Source organism: Ailuropoda melanoleuca, chromosome 2 (assembly GCF_002007445.2).
Source record: "Ailuropoda melanoleuca isolate Jingjing chromosome 2, ASM200744v2, whole genome shotgun sequence".
Taxonomy (NCBI): domain Eukaryota; kingdom Metazoa; phylum Chordata; class Mammalia; order Carnivora; family Ursidae; genus Ailuropoda; species Ailuropoda melanoleuca.
Genome location: NC_048219.1, coordinates 131,241,286 through 131,267,418, shown reverse-complemented (window position 1 = coordinate 131,267,418; position 26,133 = coordinate 131,241,286). Strand labels below are relative to the sequence as shown.

At 34.6% G+C, this 26,133-nt stretch overlaps 1 protein-coding gene across 12 annotated transcripts in view; it reads right to left on the bottom strand.

The window, feature by feature from the left end:
* SLC4A10 (solute carrier family 4 member 10) overlaps positions 1-19,818 on the bottom strand; it is a 304,114-nt gene extending 284,296 nt beyond the window's left edge. For 7 of the 12 annotated variants that reach the window (XM_034654638.1, XM_034654629.1, XM_034654636.1 and 4 more), the window contains exon 1: positions 19,593-19,794. In XM_034654638.1, the coding sequence (XP_034510529.1) occupies positions 19,593-19,640 (48 nt within the window). In that variant the 5' untranslated portion in view covers positions 19,641-19,794. Of the gene's footprint in view, positions 1-19,592 lie in introns of all 12 variants that reach the window. The other 5 variants (XM_034654631.1, XM_034654626.1, XM_034654634.1 and 2 more) reach the window with 3 other exon arrangements.
* Between the last annotated feature and the right edge of the window lie 6,315 nt (positions 19,819-26,133).

The window sequence follows — 26,133 nt, the reverse complement described above, 5'->3', positions numbered from 1 at the left end:
GACATGAATACTAAATGCGATGTGGTATCCTAGATGAGATCCCAGGACAGAAAAAGAGCATAAGTGGATAAACTGGTGCAACTTGAATAGAGTTTGCAATATAGTTGAAATTAATACATCAATGTTAATTTATTAGTTTTGACAAATGCATCACGTATGATGTTAGAGGAAACACATTAGAGGAAGCTTGGTGAAGGGTATATGGAGACTCTGTATCTTTACATCAGTAAATCTAAATTTATTCCAAAATAAAAAGGTTATTTTTTTAATGTTAGGCTTGAATAATAATAAAGACAAATACATGTGTCATAACGCCACAAAAAAATGTCTAATTAGGTTAAAGATCAAAAAAAATTTAGTATGATACACAAAGAAATTGTATTTTTGGGAGAAGGCACATGTTAACAAAATATCTCATAGAACACATAAAAATTGGATTAGTCAATCTGAAGCACAATTTTCTCAGTATTTATTAAAAATTTTAATGCAAATAGACACCTCGGTACCTACTCCAGAGAACATACATAAATTTTTTTACCGAGGCATTGTTTAAAAAGGGAACACATTTTGAAAACTACCTAAATGCCAATAATAGGAAATAGTTACATGAACTATGGAATATACGACAGATGAGCAATGAGGCAGATCAATCATCTAACATGCATAGATCTCCAAAACACTGCTTAAATAAAAAAGCAGTGTATAAAGGTGATAGCATGATGTCATTTTCAGAAACACACACAATGTCATGTATTATCCATGGCTATATGCCAGGTCTGGAAGCATACTCACCAAACTGAAAAAAAGGTTAATTCTGTGGAGAATGGAGGAGTCCAGCAGTCAGTGTGGTGATCAGTTGAAACCTTAGATGCTATGTTTTTTAAAAGCTCATCACATTAATCTTTTAAAGCTTGAATAATGTTTTTAAGAATATTTTTATCCTACTTATCAATTATTAGAGTCTCAGCAGTGGCAATACTCTGATAAATATCACAATCATCCCCTCAAAGTTCTTGCCAAGGAAGCACCAAGCTTATATGCAAAACTGAAATCCACTGAGCCAAGTCCTTAACACCCAATGGCAAATACTGTGTGCCTTCAATGAATATCTGAAATAGTAAGTGAATAAGTGAGTGAATAGACTACATAAGATAACTGTTTTGGAAAATACAGTTGCAACCTCACCTGAGGAAATTATAAGGGAACTCTGCCATTTCACAGAGTAACAAAAAAATGTTAATCAAGTTAAGATGTAAGGCATTTGAGTTCTAGTCCTGGTTCTGCTATTAACTTTTTTCATGATGGTCAAATGTCCAACTGAACCTGAATTTGTTGATCACATTTTCTAAGAAATAATGCTGCCTATGCTTCTTACTTCAGAGATATATGGAAGGAGGAGGCAGAAATGACTTCATAGGTACAATAATATTTTGAAAAATGTACAGATGCTCTCGTAAAAGAGCTGAAGAGCTTTTAAAAAAACAGTCATCATGCTGCTTAATTGGGTCGGTATCATTGCTCTGCCCCAAGTACTATTAGTGGGTCCATGACACTAGACCCATTGCTCTAACCCAACCATCTAATCTATATGATGTCTGGATGCTGAAAAGAAGTTTTACAATGTATGAAATCCAGAAATAGAAATTACCTATATTCAAATTTTAAAGAAATTGAATCTAGAAAAAAACAGTTTGAAAGAGAATTACTGTAAATGTCAATAATGTCATACTAACACTTTCATTTTTAACTCAATGAACCTAGGCTTCCCTTTTTTCCCTAACAAGGAAACATCTTTTTCCAGTTCTCTTAGAAAAATAAATTTATACATTTATTCCAAATTGGCTTTGAAGTTAATTTCAGATATTAGTAAATGTCTACACTAGTTTAAAAATGCAAATTACTTTGTATTAAATGTTCTCAAACGTTGATCAAATAACATCCAAAATTTCCTTTTATTATGGTCAGGTACATAAAAAATAAGACTTGTACACTGATTTAGACTATCATCTTGATTATCAATTAATATTTCAAATTCTGCATGGTTGAATCACCTCTAATTTGGACATGAAAATAAATATGTTCCTTGACAATCATCCTAACATGTTGAAATACCTGACATTAGTTTGTTTTATTGTTTGAAGAACTGTAACACGATTAAACGTGATAGGCTTGTAAATGTTGCTAACAACTTGATTCCAAGGGCATTTAAAGAACAACCAGTTTCAAAGTTAAATCAGAGTAATTTGATTTCTCCAAGTGAGAGAACAACCATAATAGATTTTGTTAAGTCTTCAATTAAGAAGATCCTGTATAATCATTCCAGAGAAAGAAAAAGTTGATTTTTAAAAAGCTGTTCTAAAATCTCTGAGCATAAAAGATATGCAACCCCTACAAAAATAGTACCTATTTTAGAACTGTGAATAAATGAAGAAAAAGTTGGATATTACGTTATCATAAAAGTCTTTTACCTAAGATATTGAAAATTCCAGAAACAACACATACAAAAACTGGGCAAAAGGAAGAATTTCAACAAATGTAAAAATTTTTTTTTATCATAGTAGCTAGGCTTTCCATAAGCTTTTGTCAACATATTAAGATAAAAATATCTGTGGTATTGCTTATGTCTGATTTTGAAGGAACTAATTTAAATTACAAGGGAGAAAGCATTTGCTAGCTAAAATTTTACAGCATTATCAGCAGTGCTGATTACAAAATATATATTTACTTATTTAGACATTTGAAAACATATCCTCCAATCTCTTCTGATTCCCATATAGAACTTTCAAATCAGTGAGTGGTTTGTAAAAGTATGAATTTGAGCTCTCATGTGTATACAAAGACGTCCACCTTACCTGGAATTATAATGAGAAAACTATTAATTTAGCCTAATGTTTTCTGCTTCACAACATCAAAATATTTCTCATATATTTTTGATGCAAAATTCAAACTGATAAAAACAAGTTAAAGAGAAATTTTTGCTTTTTTTTTTTTTAATTTTTAGCACCCTAAGAGTCAATCTGGCTTAAAGGAATTATTAAATTTAACTGCTAAAACCAAAGAACATCACAAAGAAATGTAGCTAGTGTTTAATGGGATTAAGACAAGGGGTCTAAACAGAGAGTACTCTAAATTTTCATGATAAGCCATTACCATGCAGTCAAAAACCATACTTTTATTTTTTTTAACCCAACACACCTTTTATGGAGTACCTCTACTATATGCCAGGTCATATATCAGGCACTAGGGATACAGACATGATTCAGACACAGTCTAGTGTGGGAGACAGACTCATGCCCAACTAATTATAAAATGCATTGCTAGCTGATTCTGAACTTAACTCTAATGGAAATTTAATCAATTTATCTGTTTAGCCACATTATAAACAGATCATAGAAATTACATGGACTTTCCAAAAAAAGCCACTAGCACTAGAAATGAGTTTATAAAACTAGAAGTTTTATAAAATTTGGGCAATAGCTAAATTTTGCATATAGTTAACTCTTACATTCAGTGGAAATTTAAGCTTCTGTTAAACTTTTTAAAAAGCTTGATTCAATTCACAGAAGAGTCACATACATTAATAGAAGTTCTCTCTATTGAATTGTATTATCACCTTTTCCTTAGGCTATTTCCTTTCCCTCTTCCAAAGGTAAATGCTTCCTACTATTAAAGGGTGTTTTATATATAATTCAGGTGAACAAAAATGAGTAAGATTTAAAAAGTTTCTAAACACATTCTCTGCATTTGATAAATGTTCATTGCTCTTTATTTTGACTGTCTCCTAGATTTATGTAAAATTCCCTGACTTGGTTTTCAATTTGAATGTTCAGCCAAAACTAAATTCTTTGAGAATACTACATTTTCTAAAATCTTAACTTCTTGAAAATATAGGCACGTCCAAACAATACACTGTTTTCTTGTGCAGGCTTTATCCAAAATAATCAAAGGTGAACTCTTTTATCTTTATTCATATAACATAAAACCACTGCAGTGGCTTATCAGAAAGGAATATGTAATTAGAAAGTCAGAACAACATAAAATAATCACCAATCTACTTGTGAAAGGCTGGGGAAAAAATCAGGGGAAGGCTAATCAGAACTATATGTTGTTTTCCCTATACATATTCTCTTTCTTAAGTTTTGTTTATACATATATGTTAGCTATAGGCAAATATTATCTCAGGTTGCATGTTGTAAAACAATAGTACAGGTATATCTGCAATTTTTAATAAAATTTCCACCAAAGCCCATAGTTTCATTGGAGCATATAAAACTAAGAGAGAAAAAGTTACTGGGAATTGCCAAACTCCTTCCTATACATGGATGTAGATAAAGTGGGATGGTCACACTTAACCTGACAGGTACTCTTTCTCCATTTCCTTCTGAAAGAGAATTTATAGATTAATATAGGATATCCCTTTGTTCTGTGTTTTTGTAGATTCTAGTTTTGTCTACTTGGAATCCATTCACCACAGGGCCACATATAGTAACTTTTTTTTTCCTATTTTCGATATTATTGATGATCTGGCATTTGGGGCCTTACAGACCCAGGGAGAGACTAGTCCTTTCGGGGCTAGCTAAATCCCAAAGATAACTAACAACTTGCCTACAAATATACTTTTCATATACAAACCAACCAATCCCAAATCTATACCACCAACTTCCTCCTCATCTAACTCACACAACCAAATCAATAATTCTTCTGCCCTAAACCATCCCAGGGCCAGGTACCAGGCAACCAGAGACCACCTCTACAGCCCAAAGCCCACCAGAGTTATTTAAACTCAACAATTCTGAACTTAACTCTAATGGAAATTTAATCAATTTATCTGTTTATCTAAACTCGACAATTCCAAACTGTTACCCTGCCTTGCCTTGCCTTGTCTTTCCGTATAAAGGATCTGGTCTGAACTTTTCCTTGCTCCTGTCCTCTGTCAATCTGACCAAAAGCTAGTGCTTCCCTTCCTCTGCATAGCACGTAGCAAGTCCCTCTTCAGAGACTTGCCAGCGTAACATAGCTTTTCTGAGCCTCTCCCATGTTATTTTGCAAAACTAAAACTTTGTACCTTTGACCCACACCTCCCCATTTCTTCTTCTCCCCATCCCCTAGCAACCACTCTTCTATTCTCTGCTTCTGTGTGTTTGACTACTTTAGATTCCACATATATGTGAGATCATGCAGTATTTGTCTTTCTGTGTCTGGCTTATTTCACTTAGCATAATGTCCTCCTCAATTGTTTCTACGTATTCAATTATTACTTCTGAAAATCAAATGGTCTCTAACTCTTGCATGCCTAATCACTTTTGTGAAACGTTAGATGGATTAAGATCCATCTGTCCTTATCTTATTGTAACCTCATTGTCATTTCAAATTGTAGTCCGAAAAGCCCCCCCAAATCTTTAATAAATTTTATTTTGTTTAGTTTGTGTGTTTGTTTTGTCTTTGAAGAATGGTTGCTAAGGATGGAAGTTTTTGTTTTCCTCTGCCTCTCCTGTGTCTCTTTTTGTGGCCACACCTGGCTGACCATCTCATAAAAGGCCACAGCATAGGGAAACTATTTACTTAAAAAGATAATCTGAATTATCTTTGAGTCTTATTTATTTGTACTGATCTTATTCTCCCTTTTTCATGGATCATCTGCACAAAGACATTATTATCAAAACAGTGCAAAATGTCTCTTAAGCCCATGATTGGCACGTTTTACAGTACCTTCTTATGTAGGTGGAATTTTTGCTGCATTTCTTAAAAGACAGAAAAGCTACTTGTTTACCTCCTCCATTCACATCTAATAAGAAGGCTGCCATAAAGGCAATTAATGTAACTGAATCAATTAAAATTTTAGATTCATTAAAATATATGAACTGTTCACATATTAATGTTTGTATTAAAGTTCAATTGCATTTTGTGAAGCACTCTTGCTTCTTGTTTTTTAAATATGCAGGTACTTTTTGAGATAAATATAAATACGTGTTTATAAATTATTGAAACATAATCACCAAATTATTATTTTATGGAATAATCTGTAATTCAATAAACTTTTGAAGCCTTTTCTTTCCCTTTTCAAGATATTTTCAGAACCAAGAGAAACACCAGGAAAGTATATTTTTCCAAGAAAAATTGATTCTAATGTCAAAAGTTTCAATGTAACCATGAAAGTTAGGTAGTAAAAGTCATTCTAAAAGATTTGACCTATTTGAAATCAAGAGAGCTACTGAGCTAACTATATACTTTGCAATGAGCTATATCACTATCTTAGGGAATCAAAGATATAAGCCCTTTTTTAAACTGTGCCAGATCATGCAACCATTTCTGAAGATGGGAGAAATCTGTTTAGATGAGAAAGCCATATAATTCAGTATTCCTAGTTGAAGAAATACAAGGAAGTTAAGTATGTAAAAAGAAATGGAATAATATTTTTAAATCATGAAAGGGAATAAGTGAAATTATCAGCTACTTGAAATAATTTCGTGAAAGGCTGATCTTTTCAAAGCTGGGCTCATGGTTGATTCAGCATGTTTTAAATGGATATACCATAGTTAGAATTTCCTGAATTATGAGAAATCGTCACTGATCTTTTAAATGAACAACACTGATATTAAGTTCATCATTTCTGCATTTTTGTCCTCATAAAGATTTGATAAAATATTATATTACCCTATGTTACAGAAATGGTCTGCACTGGAAATTCCAGCTCCTTTATTAGACTGGCACTAGTATCTAAACAGTTTCTGATATCAAGCTAAGAGAGCACATCTTCAAGATTTGTTGTTGTTTAGCTCTTACGATAACCATTTATGTTAAAGACTAAATAGAGAGTATAGCTTACAATGCCAAGACAAATGTAAAACAATTACTGGTGTACAACTGTTTACTAAATTATTTGAATTAAAGTACCCTAATCTCAGTTCTTAACAATTAATTGTATTTTTCAAGCCACATAAAGATAAAAAGAATTATTAAATCAGAGAGCTATGAGCACAGTCCAAATCATCATGTTATTTAAGTAACAACACATAGGAAGGTCTAAGAATTTTACTTTTGTCAAGTTTGTCATCAGGATCTTCAGATACTTCTTCAACATGGTTTTGGTGACATGAGAAGTCCTGGATAGTTCAAATAAGAATGACAGTCTCTTCATAAAGAGTGATAAAGATGAAAGTGCTATACATAACAATCATCTTAATGCAACAAATAAAACCTGAGTGTCTATCGTAAACTAATAATCAGTAAGGCTGAGAAACAGGACAAGACACTGAAAAACCTTGTGAATTGCACCTCTCTGAACTTCATTCTTTAAAAAAAAACCTTTTTTTAAAAGAATGTCTGTGGTTTTGAAGAAGCAGGGGAACGATTTCATTATTCAAAGATGACTAAAAATTTTCATGGCCAAAATGGTATCTAGTATGGATCTATAATGATGGGCTAGAGTTTCATACCTTCACTGTACAAAGAGCCGTGCATTAAAAAAAGATAAGCTAGTAACTATAAGCAGCATTTCGGTAATAATTTGAGTAAGGTAAACAAACTGAAGAGTTTTCCAAATAGTTCAACAGTCTTCCGAACTGTGATTTAAAAAAAAAAAAAACAACTTCATAGAGAAACACTACCTATAGTAAAGTTGGAAATGTCAACAGATTCCAAATGGTGATTTAAAAAAAACAAACAAACAAACAAAAAAAAACACTTCATAGAGAAACACTACCTATAGTAAAGTTGGAAATGGAATACAAAAGAAAGTGTTAGCAAAATGTTGCCAATTTTCAATGTTTTAAAAATACCTGTGAGGCTTTTAGTGGAAATAGAAACTGGCTATATAATATTTCTGGAAGGAATTTTGGCAATATTTATACACAGACTCAAAAATTAGCCTACTAGCTCCTTGAAGAAATGACTGATTCCAGGGCTGAGGCAGAGAAAATAAAAGATGACCCAGGAAAATCTTAGTGCCAGACATTAAGGAAGTGCTCAAAAAAGAATAAGAGCATGTTGAAAGGATGAGAGCCAGTTGAAGGAGCTCCTAATGTCCAAAGACGAAAACGTTTGAGCAACAAAATTGGAAGTGAGAAAGTTAGAATATGGCCCATAGAATAAAATAAGTAGCTCTGAGTCCATTCTGAAATGAGCTATTAAATGAATAAATGGAGGATAAGTGACAGCTCCTCTCTACAGAAAAATCCTAATTTCTGAATGCAAAAAGAATGAAACAGGAAATCACCAATAGGCAAATGCCACCATAATAAATAAATAATAAGCAGGAAATAGTCACTGATGAGTGCTAAAATTTGTAGGCAAAGGTTGAGGAAAAAATAGGACACTTGCAATGGTCTTCCAGTATCTCCCCCAAGATATTCATTATTACAAAGGGGAGTTTTTAATTTTACAGTCAAAAACCCAGGAGAGATCTCCATAATCAAGGTTAACATCCCCCAAAATAACATCATTTATCCCCCCCGATATAACTCATTGAGAAGGAAACATAGCTTCAGTCGTATTCTTTTTTTTTTTTTTAAAGATTTTTTAATCTATTTATTCGAGAGACAGAGAATGAGCAACTGAGAGAACACAAGCTGGAGGAGGGGCAGAGGGAGAGGAAGAAGCAGGCTTCCCGCTGAGCACAGAGCCCAATGTGGGGCTCAATCCCAGGGCCCTGGGATCCTGACCTGAGCTGAAAGCAGTCGCTTAACCAACTGAGCTACCCATACACCCTGCTTCAGTGGTATTCTTGACAATAAATGCATGACCCCAATCTCATAATGAGACCCTCACAAACACAAATGGAGAGATAATCTACAAAAAAAAAAAAAAAAAAAAGCCCTGTACACTTCAAGAGTGTCAAGGTTATGAAAGATAGGGGAAAACTGAATAACTCACAAATTGGAGATGATTAAAGAGACATGACACCTGAACACAAAATGGGATCCTGAAACAGAAAAATGACATTGGTCCTTTGATATCCTAATAAATATTGTGGTTTACTTAACAGAATTGTACTAACGTTCATTTCCTTTTGATTATTAACTATAGTTATGTAAGATGTTAATATTATGGCAAAGTGAATGAAAGATATATGGGAACTCTGCACTATTTTTGCAATTATTGTGTAAATGCAAAAGTTATCTCAAAATAAGAAGCTAAAAAATAACAAAATGAATGTTTTCTTTTATATTTGCTTTTCTACATTTTCTAACCTACTCTAAAAAATAAGTGTTAAATTTTAGAATTAGGAAAAATGTATTTTATTATACTTACACCAGATTATATTATTGGCTTGCATCTTACTACTGTCAAATGGATAAATCAAGTTATTGACTAAGCATTATTAAATCAATAATTTGTTATTGAATTAACTATGGATATTGGGTATAAAAATCTTTGGTACAATTATTTTCAATCAAAGGAGAATATTACTCCAGTAGTCATACCAATGATAGCTATCATTTTTGAATAATTACTCCAAACAGTATAACTCATATATAAATGTATATACATAAATATGTACATTATACATAATTCATTGATTTTCATGAGCCTGCGAGGTAGATATTATTATTGTTTTTATTCCTATTTTATAGGTAAGAAAAATGAGGCTTTGAACAGCTGGGAAACTTGCCAAAGCTGGCATGCACACTTAATTGGAACAGTTAGAATGGTCTGACTCCAAAGTTTAAGCTCTTGACAACTGATGTCTACTAGGGCTTCTGCTTAATATATTACCAATGATATGTTTAAGAAGGACTTGCTTGCACTTGGCTCTGTTAGAGAGTAGCACAAAATTATGTGAACTAGACTCTGCTTTTAAGAATCTAGAACTCTAATTAAGGAAACAAGTTATATGTATGTGTATTTATATATGAGTAAAAGTAATTTTATATACACATATAAATTGCAAAGTGATATGTAATATGTAACAAATGCTAAATGAGTAAAATGAGCAGTAAGCAATTTTGTAATCCCTTATGATCTATAAAAAATAGCTCTCTGTATCTTTTTTTTGCAAGATTTAGTCTTCTAGCATTCCCACAGCTAAAACAATTCAGACATACTTTAAGTTTTCAGTTAATTTTTTAAGGTAAATATTCTCAAACTTTAGTGTACACAAGAATCACCCAGGGAGTTTTTATATTTGTTTATTGGCACCACCTCCTCGATATTCAAGTTTTCAAGTTTGAGTAAGGCCCAGAACTTGCATTTTTAATGAACCCTCCTAATGATTCTGATGCAGGTGCTTCTTGAGTTTAAAGTTTCAGTAACAATCCCTTTGTTTAGGAGGGAAAGAAAATATCTCCTGGAAGTGCTTTGTAAAATTATATAATACCAGATTTTTGGGCAGGCATTTATATCCTAACATTATTCATTAATAAAACACGGAGTACATGTTATCCATTTAAGTAACAAATTAAATTATACATTAGGCCTATGTCTCGATGTCTACATGTTTTTCCATTTTTTAACCACAATTTTGTTTCTGAGCAAATCAGAAGAGTTTGGATAGGTTTATTCCAAGAGCAGCTTAAATAACAACAGAAAAATCACCTCTGTACTTATGAAAGGAACAGAGTTAATCTAACAATAATGAAATGTGCTTCATCAGCAGAGCTGTTTTGATTCCATCTGGTAGTTGCTATATACCTAACTACTTTTTATGGCACTTGCTTTCTGGAATGTGACTAGGTTATCATTTTTGATATCGAAGCCCCATTAATCAAAAAAAAAGTCTTTAGGGAGCAGTCACCTTCTCTAAATAATTTTGGTTTCTCAGGATAAGCAAGAAGAAGCATAGGTACAAATAAATGTTGGAGGCACCCCAGCAACCTAACACATTCAATATGCAATGGGGAAAATTCTTCTTAAAATAAACTGCTTATTAGATCCCTGAGCATAATTTTCATGATGAATAATCAAGTCTTGATACTGATGTGAGGGCTTTATCATTAAGTCAAAACCATAAATTTCTTGGCTATAATACATTATCACTCTATCCCACTCAATCCCATAGATTAATTACTATTTCCACTCTCTTGGAAGACATCTGGAGTCCGGAACTATTTGGAAATGGCCTACGCTTAACATAGGAACTTGTATGTAAATGGCATCCAGAAATTTTTCTGTCATCCTTGATATAGTACATAGAAGTCCTCACTAAAAAAATTAAAACTACAAAACATTGCCATAAGAAATTAAAGATCTAAATACATAGATGTGTTTTGGAAGACTCAACATTGCCAAGATGGCAATTATTCCAAATTGAGTTGTAAGTTTAAAACAATCCCTATCAAAATCTTTGCAGGTTTTTTGTAGAAATCAATAAGTAGATCCTAAAATTCATATGGAAATGCAAAGAATCTAAAATAGCCCAAACAATCTAGAAAAAGAAGAACAAAGATGAAGAACTTAATCACTACTCCATTTCAAATTTCACTATGAAACCTCAATAATCAAGACAATGTGGTATTAGGGTAAGGAAATGCACATAGATAAACAGAACAGAACTCAGAGCCCAGAAAAAAATGACCTTCTATTGATAGTTACTTTCAACAAAGCTGGCAAGAAATTCAATGAAAAAAGGTGGCCTTTTCCACAAATGGTGCTTGGGTAATTGGATATATATATATATATATATATATGCTAAGAATTTAGACTCTAACTTTACACCATACACAAAAAATTAACTCAAAACAGATCACTGATCTACACATAAGAACTGAAACTATAAAACTCCTAGAAAAAAACATACAATAAAAATCTTTGTGAGCTTAGTTTAGGCAGAGTTCTTAAATTCAATACCAAAAGCACAATCAGTAAAAGAAAAAAAATGATAAATTGCACTTTGTCAAAATTAAAAACTTTTGTATTCCAAAAGTCACCATTAAGAAAGTTAAGACAAGGCCAGACAGTGAGAAAATATTTGCAAATCATATTTCAGACAAGGAAGATGTATCCAATATATATACAGATATATATAAAAGAAAACTCCTGTAAGTCAAGAAGACATCAAGTAACCAATCTGAAAATGAACAAAATATTTTAATAGATATTTCATCAAAGAAGATATATAAATGGCTAATAAGCACATAAAAAGATATTCAATATCATTAGTGCTATAGACTGAATGTTTGTGTTTCCCCAAAATTCATGTATTGGAACCAAGCCCTCAAAGTCACGGTATTAGAAGGTAGGAACTTCAGGTAGGTGTTTTATGAAAGAGGTCCCAGGGAGCTCCCCTCCCCTTCTGCCATGTGAGAACACAGCTGAAAGATGGCATCTATAAACCAGGAATGGGCTCTCACCAGATACCGAACCTGCTGCTCTTTGATCTTGGATTTCCTAGCCTCCAGAACTGTGCAAAATAAATTTTTATAGTTAATAAACCACCTAGTCTATGGTATTTTGTTACAGTAACCAAAATGGATTAAGACAATTACTCATTATGAAAATGCAAATCAAAATCACAACAGCATACCACTTCGCACTCATTAAAATGACCAGTCAAAAAGACAGACAATATCAAGTGTGGGCAAAAATGTGGAGAAACCAAAACCCTTATATTATGGTACAGCTGGTACATGTAAAATGGCACAACCTAATTGAAAAAGAGTCTTGCAATTTCTCTAAACATAATACATAAACTCATTATATGATCCAGTAATTCCACTCATGGGACTCCACCCAAGAAAAATGTAAATGTATGTCCACACGGTGACATACACATGAAAATTTATAGCATCATTTATAATAGCTTAAAGTTAGAAACCATACAAATGACCCAACTCTCAATAAACAAAATGTCATCCATACAATGTAATACTTTTCAGCAATAAAAAGGAACAAACTTCTGATACATGCTACAACATGAATGGACGTCAAGAATGGTTCACTTAAATGAAAATAGCCAGATGCAAAATACCGCCTATTGTACAATTCCACTTATGTTAAATGTCCAGAAAGGGCAAATCTACAGAGACAAAAAGCAAATCAGCAAAATGTAGATTAATTATTGCCTAGGGTAAGAAGTGGATGTTAACTACATGTGGGCTGGAGAAAGTTTTTTGGGACAATGAAATGTTCTAAAACTGATTGCAGTGATGATTACTCAGCTCTGTAAATTTACTGACAATCATTGAATTATACATTTACAATGGGAAAATTTTAGATATATAAATTATGTATATGTATATAGTATATGCATTTACTACGATATGTAAAAAAATCTCCTTAAGCAACATAAGAGCTTAGGAGAAACATACTTTGAAAATCACTATAAAATGATTGATAATGAATCGATGCTTTCCTTGGAGTTTGACTTATTATAGTCTATAGTAACATAATACTATATGAGGCTAAACCAACAATGGCCTTAAAAAAATGTTGGTAACACAAAGTGAGGTATAATGGGAAAAAAAGGTATTTCCCTAGAAATGTAGTTGTTTTGACGTTCCTTATGTTAAAATTTAAAGTATATCAAGAGAAAGTTCAGAAAAATGATTTGGAGGAAAAAAAAACAATAATTTGAGGGGCGCCTGGGTGGCACAGCGGTTAAGCGTCTGCCTTCAGCTCAGGGCATGATCCTGGCATTATGGGATCAAGTCCCACATCAGGCTCCTCCACTATGAGCCTGCTTCTTCCTCTGGGGCGCCTGGGTGGCACAGTAATTGGGCGTCTGCCTTCGGCTCAGGGCGTGATCCCGGCGTTCCGGGATCGAGTCCCACACATCGGGCTCCTCTGCTGGGAGCCTGCTTCTTCCTCTCCCACTCCCCTGCTGTGTTCCCTCTCTCACTGGCTATCTCTCTGTCAAATAAATAAATAAAATCTTTAAAAAACAAACAAACAAACAATAATTTGACCCAAGTTAAATAGTTCTCTTCCTCTCTCGTACATAGGATATGCTATATACTCTCTTAACTTAGCTTTGAAGATATATTCCAAAAGACCTTTAGGTCTGCAAATAGTTCACTGAAACCCTGACCAACCCCAACATTGTCTTGACAAAAAGAATAAATTTTGTGATAGAGACTATCTAGGGTGTGTGTGCATGTGTGCACGTGTATGTATATATGTATGTGCGCATTATAAATTTTCATGAATATTCCACTTGCCCTTTTCTTCATCTATATAAATATGACATATAAGAATTGTTTAGATCCTCAACTTCTTCCCTCTTATAATAATGATTAAACAATAACTTACATTTTTTGCAATATTTTTTAGGTAAAATTCGACATTTTGCAGTATATAATTTAGTATAATTCACAATGTTATACAAACATCACCACTATGTAACTCCAAAATATTTCCATCACTCAAAAAAAAAACCAAATAGATGTTAGCAATCGCTCCCCAATTTTGTCCCAGGCCCTGGCAACCACTGATCTAGTCCCTAAGGATTTGCTTATTCTGAAGTTTTCATATAAATGGACTCATGCAATATGTAGCCTGCGGTACCTTACGTTTTATAACATCTTATATCATAGTACTTTCACTTTTGAAGAGGTAGATGAGAAAGCACATTTTATAATGGTATTCCTTTTAGTTTTTTCATTGGCTCTAATTAAAAAGAAGAGAGTCACTTTTTAAGTAGATGCAATATTTTCGAATCCTAGCTCAGTACTTATTAGCTATGTGAACCTAGGTAACTTACTCAGTTTTCTGGATAACATTAGCAACTTCTCAGGATCCTCATGAAGACTAGAGATGTCTGTGCTTAGTGTGAGCCTAAGACAAAACCTATTATTACCTCATAAAGATTGTCTAATTACCATCATCATTTTAATCTGGCACTCAGATATTTACTCTATGCTGGAAGAGGGACTATACAGGGGCGCCTGGATGGCTCAGTTGGTTAAGCACCTGCCTTCAGCTCAGGTTATGATCCCAGGGTGAGTCTGCTTCTCCCTCTCCCTCTGCCCACCACTCTGCCTACTTGTGCTCTCTTTTTCCCTCTCTGTCAAATAAATAAATAAAATATTTTTTAAAAATAGAAGAGGGACTATACAAAGGTGGAAAAAATCAAGAAATTTGGATTCTAGGCCAAGCTCTGCCATTAACTAGTATAAGCAGAATGCCCTTAAATACATCTTCTTACCTCTTTGGTGTCCAGTTTCACCATGGGTAAATTAAGGAGTTAGTCCAAAATACGTAACTGAGCTCTATAGTCCTTTTCTGATCAAAACATTTATGATTCCATAAAATAGATGCATTTAATACTAGTTATTCCCTTTTTCTAAATAAGAAAAACATACCCCAAGGAGTATCTGAAACAATTCTTTTAAGTGAGACAATATATTAGAACTTTAATTTACATTTATTTTATCTAAAAATAAATAAAACTTAACTAATATTACTATATAGATTGAAAGTGGTATCCTCACAGAAAGCCAAATGATCAAGTGTCATATATCCTATGAGGTGTGAGAAGGGAGGGGCAGAGTTTCTCTGCACAGAAGTGCTGAGAGTGGCACCCACATTTCCCCATTCACGTGAAGCATCTTGCAATGCACTGTAGTCTGTCTATGCCCAGTTTAGACTTCTGAAGCAACCATCTTCCCAAGGTTAGAAAGAAATGATACCTTGGAAATGTGATTATTTTTTTTTTTTGGCCGTGCTTACTGACTCTATTTGAGTTCCAGACCTTTGTGCCGATATTTTCTAATTCTCCATCAAAAATTATCTCACTTCCTCATCTGACCTCAATATTTTTAGCATAAACTGAATACTTGTAGGCTTTAGACTCTACCACTCATTTAGCAACATTAGCATCCTATACATGTTTATTTCCATACTCACTCACCATTGTAGAGTAATAATTCAAGTTATAAAGGGGAAAAGGAGAATTGATTTCTTATACTGCATCTTGCTTCCTATGTATTACCATGAAAGTAGTTTTCTTTAAATTAGTATTGTAATCTAAATTACAATTTAAGTAAAATAAAAATACCAATATTACTTAGCCAACTTATGTATTCTTTTTGTTACTTTGACATTTTAGTCCCATTTCCTTTTCCCTAATTTAATAATATAGAAGATTTTTCATAACTTTTTTCACAAATTAAGCAATAAACTAGGACATTTAGAAATCTATAATTAGCATTTTAAAATGTGCTATATTCCACCATCTATTCTATACCAACAAATTACCTTTAAAAAATTATCTTTACTCTAGTTCCATACCTCAGGGCAGTTTTATAAGCAAGTTCAACTTAAAATAAGTTCCTTTTAGGACAGCAGAATTTTAGAAGGGATCCAACATGGAACCACTACAATATCACCCAAAATTAAATGTCATGAGATAAAAATATTCTCCTAGAAGTCTCTTCCATGATCTAGTAATTTAAAGATTGTCGGGTTATTCCTAGAACCAAACTCAACTCTGAATGTCAATAAAAACCTTGAAGTCCTATGCAATATCCTAAATTTCCAGCTTCATACTTTCAAAAGATTAATTCTATCTTTACTAAAGTGATATCACCATCATGACTATGATATATAGTCTCCATATCCACCCGTGTCAAACAGCTTATAGCAATGATTAAATATTTGAGGAAAAAACAGTTTTTCTCAGCAAGTTAAATTAAGCTCTATCTCTAGACTAGCTAGATTGTGAGCTTCATGTGGACAGGGTTTTTGTCCATCTTGTTCAGTGCTGTACTCTCAGCCCCAAGAACATGTTTGGCCAATAATAGGCTGTTAATAAATGAAGGAATCTCTGAACTCGGCTTGATCCATAGCTTCAGGTGCTATCAAGGCCAGACTGTATTCTGGGCCTAGAAGAGCGGAACATCCTAACCCTTAGAGTGACAAGGGCCCATAAAATGCAAAGGTGCCTCGTCCCGCAAAAGAAAATTATCTTTAAAGCTTCCTATGGGGGACTGAGGGAAAAAAGGAAACATGTCAGGACCTCCTTCACTCACACCCTTAAAAGGTACTTTATATACACTAAATGAAGGTAAACTTTGGAGGCTTAAAAAGAATCTTTTTCTTCCTTTGCTCTCCATTAGCAGCTAACTTTTATTGAGAACTTACTAAGTGACAGATACTTCACACAGACTCTTTGATTCACTCCTTACAAAACCCAAGAGATACGTACCATTCCCTTCCCATTTTTCAGTTGAAGAAACTAAGGCTTATCACCTCCCTGAGATCACAGAGCATATAAATAGCAGTGCTGAGACCTACTAGACTGTTTTTAAATACTATGCCATATTGCCTCTTACATAATTATTTGCAAGTCATCTGATTACTTTTCTAAAACATAGTCCAAAGCTATTTCTTCTTTTCTCTTCCAAGTATAAAAACTCCAGTCCAGGATCTGATTATGATAAGCCTGATTACTAATGTAATGTTAAAAAAAAAAAAGCGCTGTTTTTCTGAACTAGTTTTAGAAGACCTATATTCTAGTCCTGGCTTCAACCTGTGTGACCTTAGACATGTTATTTCAACTCCCTGTGACTCAATTTCTCATTTTTAAAATTAAAATAATAAAATCTGCTTTACTTAGCATGATTGTTTTGAAAGCTAAAAAAAGGGGGGGGCATAAAAGCAATTGGAAAAGCTGAAAATACTACATAAATATAAAAGTAGGCCAGTAATTCAGCATCCTTTTTAGTCTCTCAAGTTTATTTTTCATATAATGAACTGCTAGCATGATTTCTTTTGCCATTAAGCTATGTAACTATGTAACTACTCTGTACTGGCCATTATCCACATATATGCAAACTCTGACCCTTCAAAAATTTCCATCATACTGATTATAAACCTTCTTTTCTAGCCACACTTATATTTGCTCTGTTCCTTTAAGCCACACACTGATTGCCCATCTAGCTCAGTAGAGTTATCCCCTTTTAAATTCCTCCAGTTAATCTTCATTATGTCCCAAACCCTTTAAGTGTTCCCTTCAAGTGACAACTCATATGCCACATCAAACTGACTTCAACCTGTTTTTCTAGGGCAACTTCCAAACCCCTTCCCCCTAAAAAGGGTTTTTTCCCTGTATCTTAACCTTTCTTAAATCTCCACCCCTCAATACCTATGTATAGTTCCTTCCTTTTATCCAAGGAACGATAGTTCTCTGATATTCTTTCCATTCTTTGTTCTGAGTACCCACAGAATCCTGATTTATGTATCTATTCAAGTTTGGGAAGATGGACAAATCTTCTACTCTCATGTTTATAAAATAACCCTACTTTGATCCATAAGGAAATGTCTCTACTTTTAAACAGGAGGGATAATTGATCTGCTTCCTTTTTTCCCTCACTGCCCCTGCTCTTTATTTAGGCTCCATTCCTGGTGGTGATGCCTGCATTCTTCCCATCCTCCTGCTCCCTCCCGGCCAAAATCTAGCGTCCTGAGGAGAATGGAGCATGCTCAGTAGCCACAGCCAATTCCGGATGCAAACTGGCATCTTTTGCAGATTTTGAGCCCAGCAGGAGAGGTAAGGCCCTAAAAATACAATAGCCCAGAATTTGCCCACTTCCCCTGAGTTATCATTTGATGTAAAGATGTGTTCAAAGCCTAGGAATGGACCTGCAAATGGAAAGCCTACTGTCAGTGCCTAGTCTGCAAGATGGGTCACCAACCTGAGTAACAGAGAGCTGAGAACAGCCCCTCTTCCTGGTTTGGTGCAGGGAGGAGATTTCTGCTGTTCTGAGCTGTGACAGTGCTGATAGACGGCTGGAAGCTTACATTTGGCATCTCTGTTGTGTCAAGAAAATACTGTTGTTGTTGTTGTTGTTGTTGTTGTTGTTGTTTTTCTTTTTTCTTTGAACACAGCAACATCAGCTGCTCCAGACTGACAAAGATGTTGCCTGAAGAGCTACAAAGTCTGTGAGCCAGCCAGAGAGATTGTGTAGAGGATAGGCAAAACAACTACTTACCCAGGAATTAGATCTAGGGAGGTGTCTTAAGACCCAGAAATAAACAGGCTTTTTCTAAATGACAATTCAGGAACCTTTCAGATATTCAAGGCTGAATTGTCTGCCTGTCCCCACAAAACGCATACCTTCTTTGTATGTGAACCATGACACATTTCCTTTTAAGAGACTGACAGAATACACACACACACACACACACACACACACACACACACATGAATCCTCCTGTTCTCCTTTCCCCTGGTTTCTGCAGACTGAATCTCTATAGCTGCAACAGCAGCAGATTCCCTTACCTCACTGCCAGAGGGATGAGGCACAGGGAGGAAATTTATCATGAATGGAATATGATTTAAAAAGCGGGGGGGGGGGCTTCTTTGCAGGGTCTTCAGCCACCACTGCACAGCCTGAGACACAGAGATAGGCAGAAACAGGCAGGAAGAGAGACACACAGCTGCCCCTGCTGCTAAAACCTAGCCATCTCTTCAAACAGCAGCAAACATGAGACATTTCATCACCGTAGTGCATCCATATTGAGAAGAGGGGGAAAAAAAATCATGTGCTTTGCGTTATGCATTTCAGTCACCCGAGATGGGAGGAGACCCCTGTCCATATGTTGTGGGAGCTATCCACCACCCCAAAAGTACGATCACTGCATCTAGCCAGCCGACCGCTTGCCTGACAGGTTTTGCAGCAAACGCGGTTAATCTGTGACAGCAGGTTGTCTCTTACCGTAGGCAGCAGCGGCTCCATTTGAGCTCCCTGGTCTTTAATCTCCATGTTTTGTAATGCCTCTGGAATAAGCACCTTTCTCTGCAGTGTCTTCAATGTCCTACACTCAGCCCGGCACTCGCTCTGCTTAGTATTCGGATCAGGTAGCTCTGAAGCAGGAGGCAATTGCACACTCCAACTCACCAGAGTCACATGGCTCCTACTCACTCGGGCTGCTGGCCAGGTTTTGCACTGAATGCCTTGGATCCCTGGGCCGGTAAGAGAGATTTCCCAAGCCCTGTGTCACTGCCCACACCTGGCTACTGTATAAAATACAGCCCGAAAGGCTGCGAGTCTAATGGACATGAAGAATCTCACCTAAGATGCTAACTTCTTATACATACTCGTCCAAGGTGGACTCCAACCAGCTCAGCCAGATTTTAACACTTTGAGGCACTTCACGTCATTCCCAGAACCCCATGGGAAACATAATTCAAACAAAAGGATATTAATGAGGTGTACTAGATGTCCTGCTCTGAGATGGGGTCTTTAAAAACAGAGACGATGGCATCAAAATTGATATGCCTTAGTGAGACTGAACTCTGCATTAACAAAATCATTCAAGTCATTGTTGACTCAATAAAAATGGGGCAGACAGATACTTTCAATATTTTAATTATGAGAAACTTGGGTAAGTCACATACTATAAAATATATTTTTCTATGATTTCCCAACAAAAATAGTAAGGAAAGTATTTTGATAGCAGCAATCATCAAGATACTAAAGCACTGTGAAAAGACAATGAATCTGACAAGAGTAGCCTAAGCATGTACCCCTTTGCCTTAAAAGTCTCAACAAAAGAGAAGAACAAGATTCTCTAATCCATGGGAGAAAATTAGTCAGAGGAGATCTTTTGTAGGGAAAAGAAGTTGATAATGGCTGTTGAGTGACCACATATTTCCTAGAATTGATTATAGATCCAGAGTATTTTAAGGAATAAAGCCCATGTATTACTGAATCCCAGACTGAGTACAGAGGTTACAAATGAAGAGGGGTTAAATGAGTATGACTAAAAATTATTCAGATAGCTTATCTTAAATAAGAAGATTTTCACCAGATTTAAAAAGCATTCATCAGCAGGAGTGAATATTAAATTATTTTCAGCAACACACCACAATTTTCCACAACATTCCTCATAGGTGGAATTATTAATAACTTTCATCTGTTTACTTTCTCAATACAATTCTTTATAATAAACTATTATTTTGATGATAAGAAAACATTTTTTGTAAACCATAATGATTAATATATTCGAGTAGCAACTTTCTACACAGCACATTGAGATGATTCCAAGGACTTAAATAACAAGATGCTGATTGGGAATTTGCTAATTTGAGGCCCAACTTGACTTCTACCATGGACTGATAAATAAAAGCTCTCTTTCCACTCACATGACCGTAGTAAATTATCACAAACAACTTATTAGAAGAAAAGTGATAACCTCTCTAGAAAGATTATTTCTATCTCATTAGGAAACCCTCAGTCATCCAGTTTGTATTTGTTCAAAGAGAATTCAAATATAGCTAGGAAAAATACGACTTTTTATTTCAAGAGCCAAAATAAAAATAAGATAGTATCTAAAATTACTTTCAATCAATATTTTCCTACAGTGTATATTATTAAACCAAGTAGGTACTTTGTTGGAACAACTATTTCCTGAGTGTTCACTATATGCTAGAGCTACTATTTCTACCAATATAACAGAACTTAGCCAGAGTTTCAACAGCAGACACTCTTCTTCTAGAGATCAAGCATGCCTGTATCTCTACAGTTCTCTGATCCAAGATATTGAAGGTTAGCTTAGCAAAAAAAAAAAAAAGTGCGGAAAGAAAGTGATCCTCATTTAATCCACTACTTCTATCTTACACTCTAAAGAATTTAGAATTAAGGCCTGTATCCTGAGAAAATATTTCCACATAATAAACAAGTCCCAGTGAAGAAGATAAATACAGACTAGATAACTTCTGGGAAGAAAAGCATCACTAGGGAGTGGAATTTTTAGTAACAAAACCATAGAATTTTACAGATAGGCCCTTGGAAATCAACTTCTCCATTCATTTTCAAACTCAGAAAGTGAAAAGAACAGAGGTAAGGGAGAGAAAATCCAACTTGTATGAGCAGCTTTTTTTTTTTTCCAACTACATACTGTCCACGTTGGAAATTCTGATATGTCCTTGGTGGAGGCTAAGAAAGGAAGTAGCTGGGGATATACTTTTTGAAAAATACCCCCAGGTAACTTTTACATTTCTCCAAGTCCAGAGCTCTTTCCACTATAGTTAAGTTTCCTTGGATCCTAGATTAAAAAAGAGTTACTCTTTAGCCTGTTTTATTTAGAAACCCAGTGAGATTTCATTAGCACAATTTGACAGCCATAATTTCAAACATAACATTAAGTATTACAAAGACTGAATGTGTCCAAGGAACTGAATGTTCCAGACATTTTACTGGAATGAGATAAGAGACCAATTTTCATTCAGTTGGTCCTACTATGTGTGAGGCACTGTGCTACTGATGCTATTTCCTGTCATACTGAGCAATATTAAAGTGGAATTTTCCTCTCTGAAGAATGAAATTAAAGTAGCAATCGGCCACAAGCCAACCATGCAAAGGGGAATTACAGAAAGCACTAAACAGAAGAGCCACCTCCCTTTCCAGCTGCCTATCTAGTGGCCAATAGAAAAGGAACACAGCCACCATGGTGTGCTTCCTTCCTTAGATCTGTCCGGCATCCTGGGACTCTTGCTGACCTCAAATTTTACTAATCCCCTGAAGTATGCAAGTCAGCATGGAGCCAATGTCCTTTCAGCTCCTACCTCCTTTTGCTATTTTAAGCCCTGGGGGTTAAGATATGCACATTAACATAGTGTTTATCTTAGAGAAGAGGCCATCTAATATTTTATTTAATACATCTAATTGTATTTGAAGAAGACACTGGATTCTAAAGGTTACTGCCAACGCTAGTACTTCGAGAAAATACTTTTTCATCCTGGTAATATTGGGTTCTGGCTTAGATCTGAAAGTCCTTTGCTTTGACCCTTTTTAGTATAAAAGAACTGAACTTCAGGTAGCCAACAAGATCAGAAATATACTCTGAACATTAATATTATGTCATTAATAATAGTATTAACTCAAGATTAATATTTTTAAATGACTATTTTTCACATACATCAATGTGTCAGAGCACTATTTATATAATTTATTTTTGTGTTATCTCCTTTGTACTTCTATCCTCTGGGATCTATACAAATGTTCTGAACATAAAGTATCTTATGTAGATTTAATAGATTTATCAATCTAAAAGTGTTTAGCTGAATTTGACAAATTCAAGAAATACCCAAACTGTTCTTTCTTAACAACTTAAGAAATGATGACATTACCATTTAGGAAAGGTAAGAATGCCCATTCCCAAATGTGGCGTACCATAAAAAACCTCATTGTATAGCACTAGAGTTACTCATTCTTACAGATGTTCTTGGCCACCAACCTGATAGGCATGATTCTAGCAATCAACTATTAAAAAAGGAATATATGAAATAAGTAATTAGGAAGCCCACTCCAATGTTGGGCAAGTGTTCAGATTTAAGAGATCCCAAAGTCCCACTTCTCTTAGTTCATGACTGGTTTTACCAATCCTGAAGACTGAAACAAAGACTTGATTTTCACTTTGCTCCAATTTACCCATACAGGATAACCCAAAAAAGACCTACTCTATAGACTGAGTACTAGAAAACAGCATCTTAACCCAATTCAAGTCAATTCAATAAATGTGCAAGGCGGGGAGTAAATGGGTGGAGGGGACCAATTATAAAATAAATAAGCCACGGGGATGTAATGTACAGCATGGTGACTATAGTCAATAATACAGTATTGCAAATTTGAAAGAAGTAATCCTTAAAACTTCCCACCAAAAGAAAAAGAATTATAACTTTGGTTAGTGTCAATTGGTAACTAGGCTTATTGTGGTGATCATTTTACAATGTATACAAATGTTGAATCATTATGCTGTATGCCTGAAACATGGGACACATGAATAATGATTATTTTATTGTAATTCTTCAAAACATGTTATAGAATAAGGACAAGTTTAGGATTATTTAGCTACAAGATTAACTCTGTAATAAGTGTGATATTGATTATTTTCAGGTTAGGAATAGAAATACATTCAGGACCATTTGACAAAGACAGTAATCATTAGGCTTAAAGGCCAGTAATTGGAGACGTAGTAAGTTGAGGCATGCGTATACTTCTAGCTTACATAACAAGTAAAGGAAAATTAGATTTTTATTTCCACAAAAAGAAATACCCTGAAGAATTTAGATCTCTATTATAAAGGGGAGAAAAATGCTATTAGAAATTAGTCATTTTGTCTTCTGGTCTCCCTCTGGTTTTTGTACATATTTTTACTTAAGCACTTGTCAAATGATACTGTATTTCTTCTCTTGTAAAATATGACCTCTCTGAGTATAGGGTTCATGTTGTGCTAGCTCCTGTATAACTGCTAGTACATGGAAGGTACTCAATTATTTATTTGTATGTTTACTTAATTAATTTTATTGAAGTATAATTGATATATAATATTAAATGTAATTATCTGAATTTTCTATCATTTTTTCTCTCTCCCCACCCCCAAACTGGAGCTCAATTAAATGGACAAAGAACACACAGCTCTTTCTCAAGGGGGCACACTGACAACTAAAGGTCTTGTTCCTTTCCAATTCTTCCCCTCCTCCATTCCAGAGAATCTTTTGCTATGGACAGCTTAGTTCTTCATCTTTCCTTACAATGCTATTATTTAGGAACTGTGTATCCTTGGAGTTTAGCCTCCTGAAACTTAAAACTGGCTTTTTTTTTAAGTAGGCTCCATGCCCAGCACAGGGCTCAAACTCACCACCCTAAGATCAAGACCTGAGCCAAGATCAAGAGTCGGACACTTAACCAACTGAGCCACCCAAGTGCCCCAAAACTGGCTTTCCTATTGCATCATCCATTCCTGAGACATTAAATGCCAATGATTAACTTAAGAAATATAAGGCAGGTAAGTAAATATAGGGGTAAAAACTTGATTATGATAAAAAATATTATCGGGGTGCCTGGGTATCTCAGTCGGTTAAGCCTCTGCCTTCTGCTCAGGTCATGACCTTGGGGTCCTGGGATCAAGCCCCAAGTCAGACTCTCTACTCAGCAGGGAGTCTGCTTCTCCCTCTCCCTCTGTGCGTGCTCTCTCTCTCTCTCAAATAAATAAAATCTTTTAAAAAAGATAAAAAATATTGTCTTACTTCAACATTAATGAAATAGGGTAAAACTGAACAACTGAAAATTGCTCTTCTACTACTAGTTAGAAAATTAATTATTTAAGTTTTTGAATTAAATGCCTCCTCTCAAGAACACAATTATAAATCAAGAGAGATAAATAAAAATTGGTTTATTCATTTAATAGACATTTACTAAATACCTCCTATGGGTCCAATATTATGCTAGATACTGAAAATCCAAAGTCCCTACCACAAGGAGTTCACAGTCTGGAAGAGAAATAAATAATCAGATGTTCCAAAGACACTGTGACAGATACATGAAAGAAATAGAAAGAACACCAAATTATGGAAGCAGCTCAAGTGCCCATTGATAGATGAATGGATAAAGAAGATGTGGTACATATATACAATGGAATATTATTCAGCCATAAAGAGGAATGAAATCTTGCCATTTGCAAAAACATGAATGGAGCTAGAGAGTATAATGCTAAGCAAAATAAGCCAGTCAGAGAAAGACAAATACCATATGATTTCACTCATATGTAGAGTTTAAGAAATAAAACAAACAAGCAAAGGAAAAAAGAGAGAGGGAGGGAAACCAAGAAACAGACTCTTAACTATAGAGAACAAACTGATGGTTACCAGAGGGGAGGTGGGTAGGGGGATGGGTGAAATATGTGATGGGGATTAAGGAGTGCACTTGTCCTGATGAGCACTGGGTGTTGTATGGAAGTGTTCAATCACCATTTTGTACACCTGAAATGAATATAACACTGTATGTTAACTACACTGAAATTAAAATAAAATTTATTTTAAAAGAATTAATGCTTCTCTTATGACCTTGAAATACTACCCAAAAATGCAGATCCTATTAGCTTCAGATACTAACAAATTAAATAAGAAAATTTCCATTTATTGCATCATCCATTTGGTTTAAATGAAATATTTAAATCAGTTAACAATTCTCAAGAAAATACATACTTGTAGAAAAATATTTCTTAAAGTTTATCCACAGGCAATTTACATCAAAATAACCTTCCTTGGGTGCTTCTGAAATTATTTGATTCCTAGGTCCCATTTCCAAAGATTCTTATGCAGTAAATTGAGTTGAGAACAAGGAGCCTGTATTTTTAACAAGAGATTCTGATACAGATGGTCTGACACCATCTATCCCAAATTTTATTTCCATATTTTGTTACTCTAACTATAGTCCTTTTCTTAAAAATGATTGGTTTAAATATCTATAATTA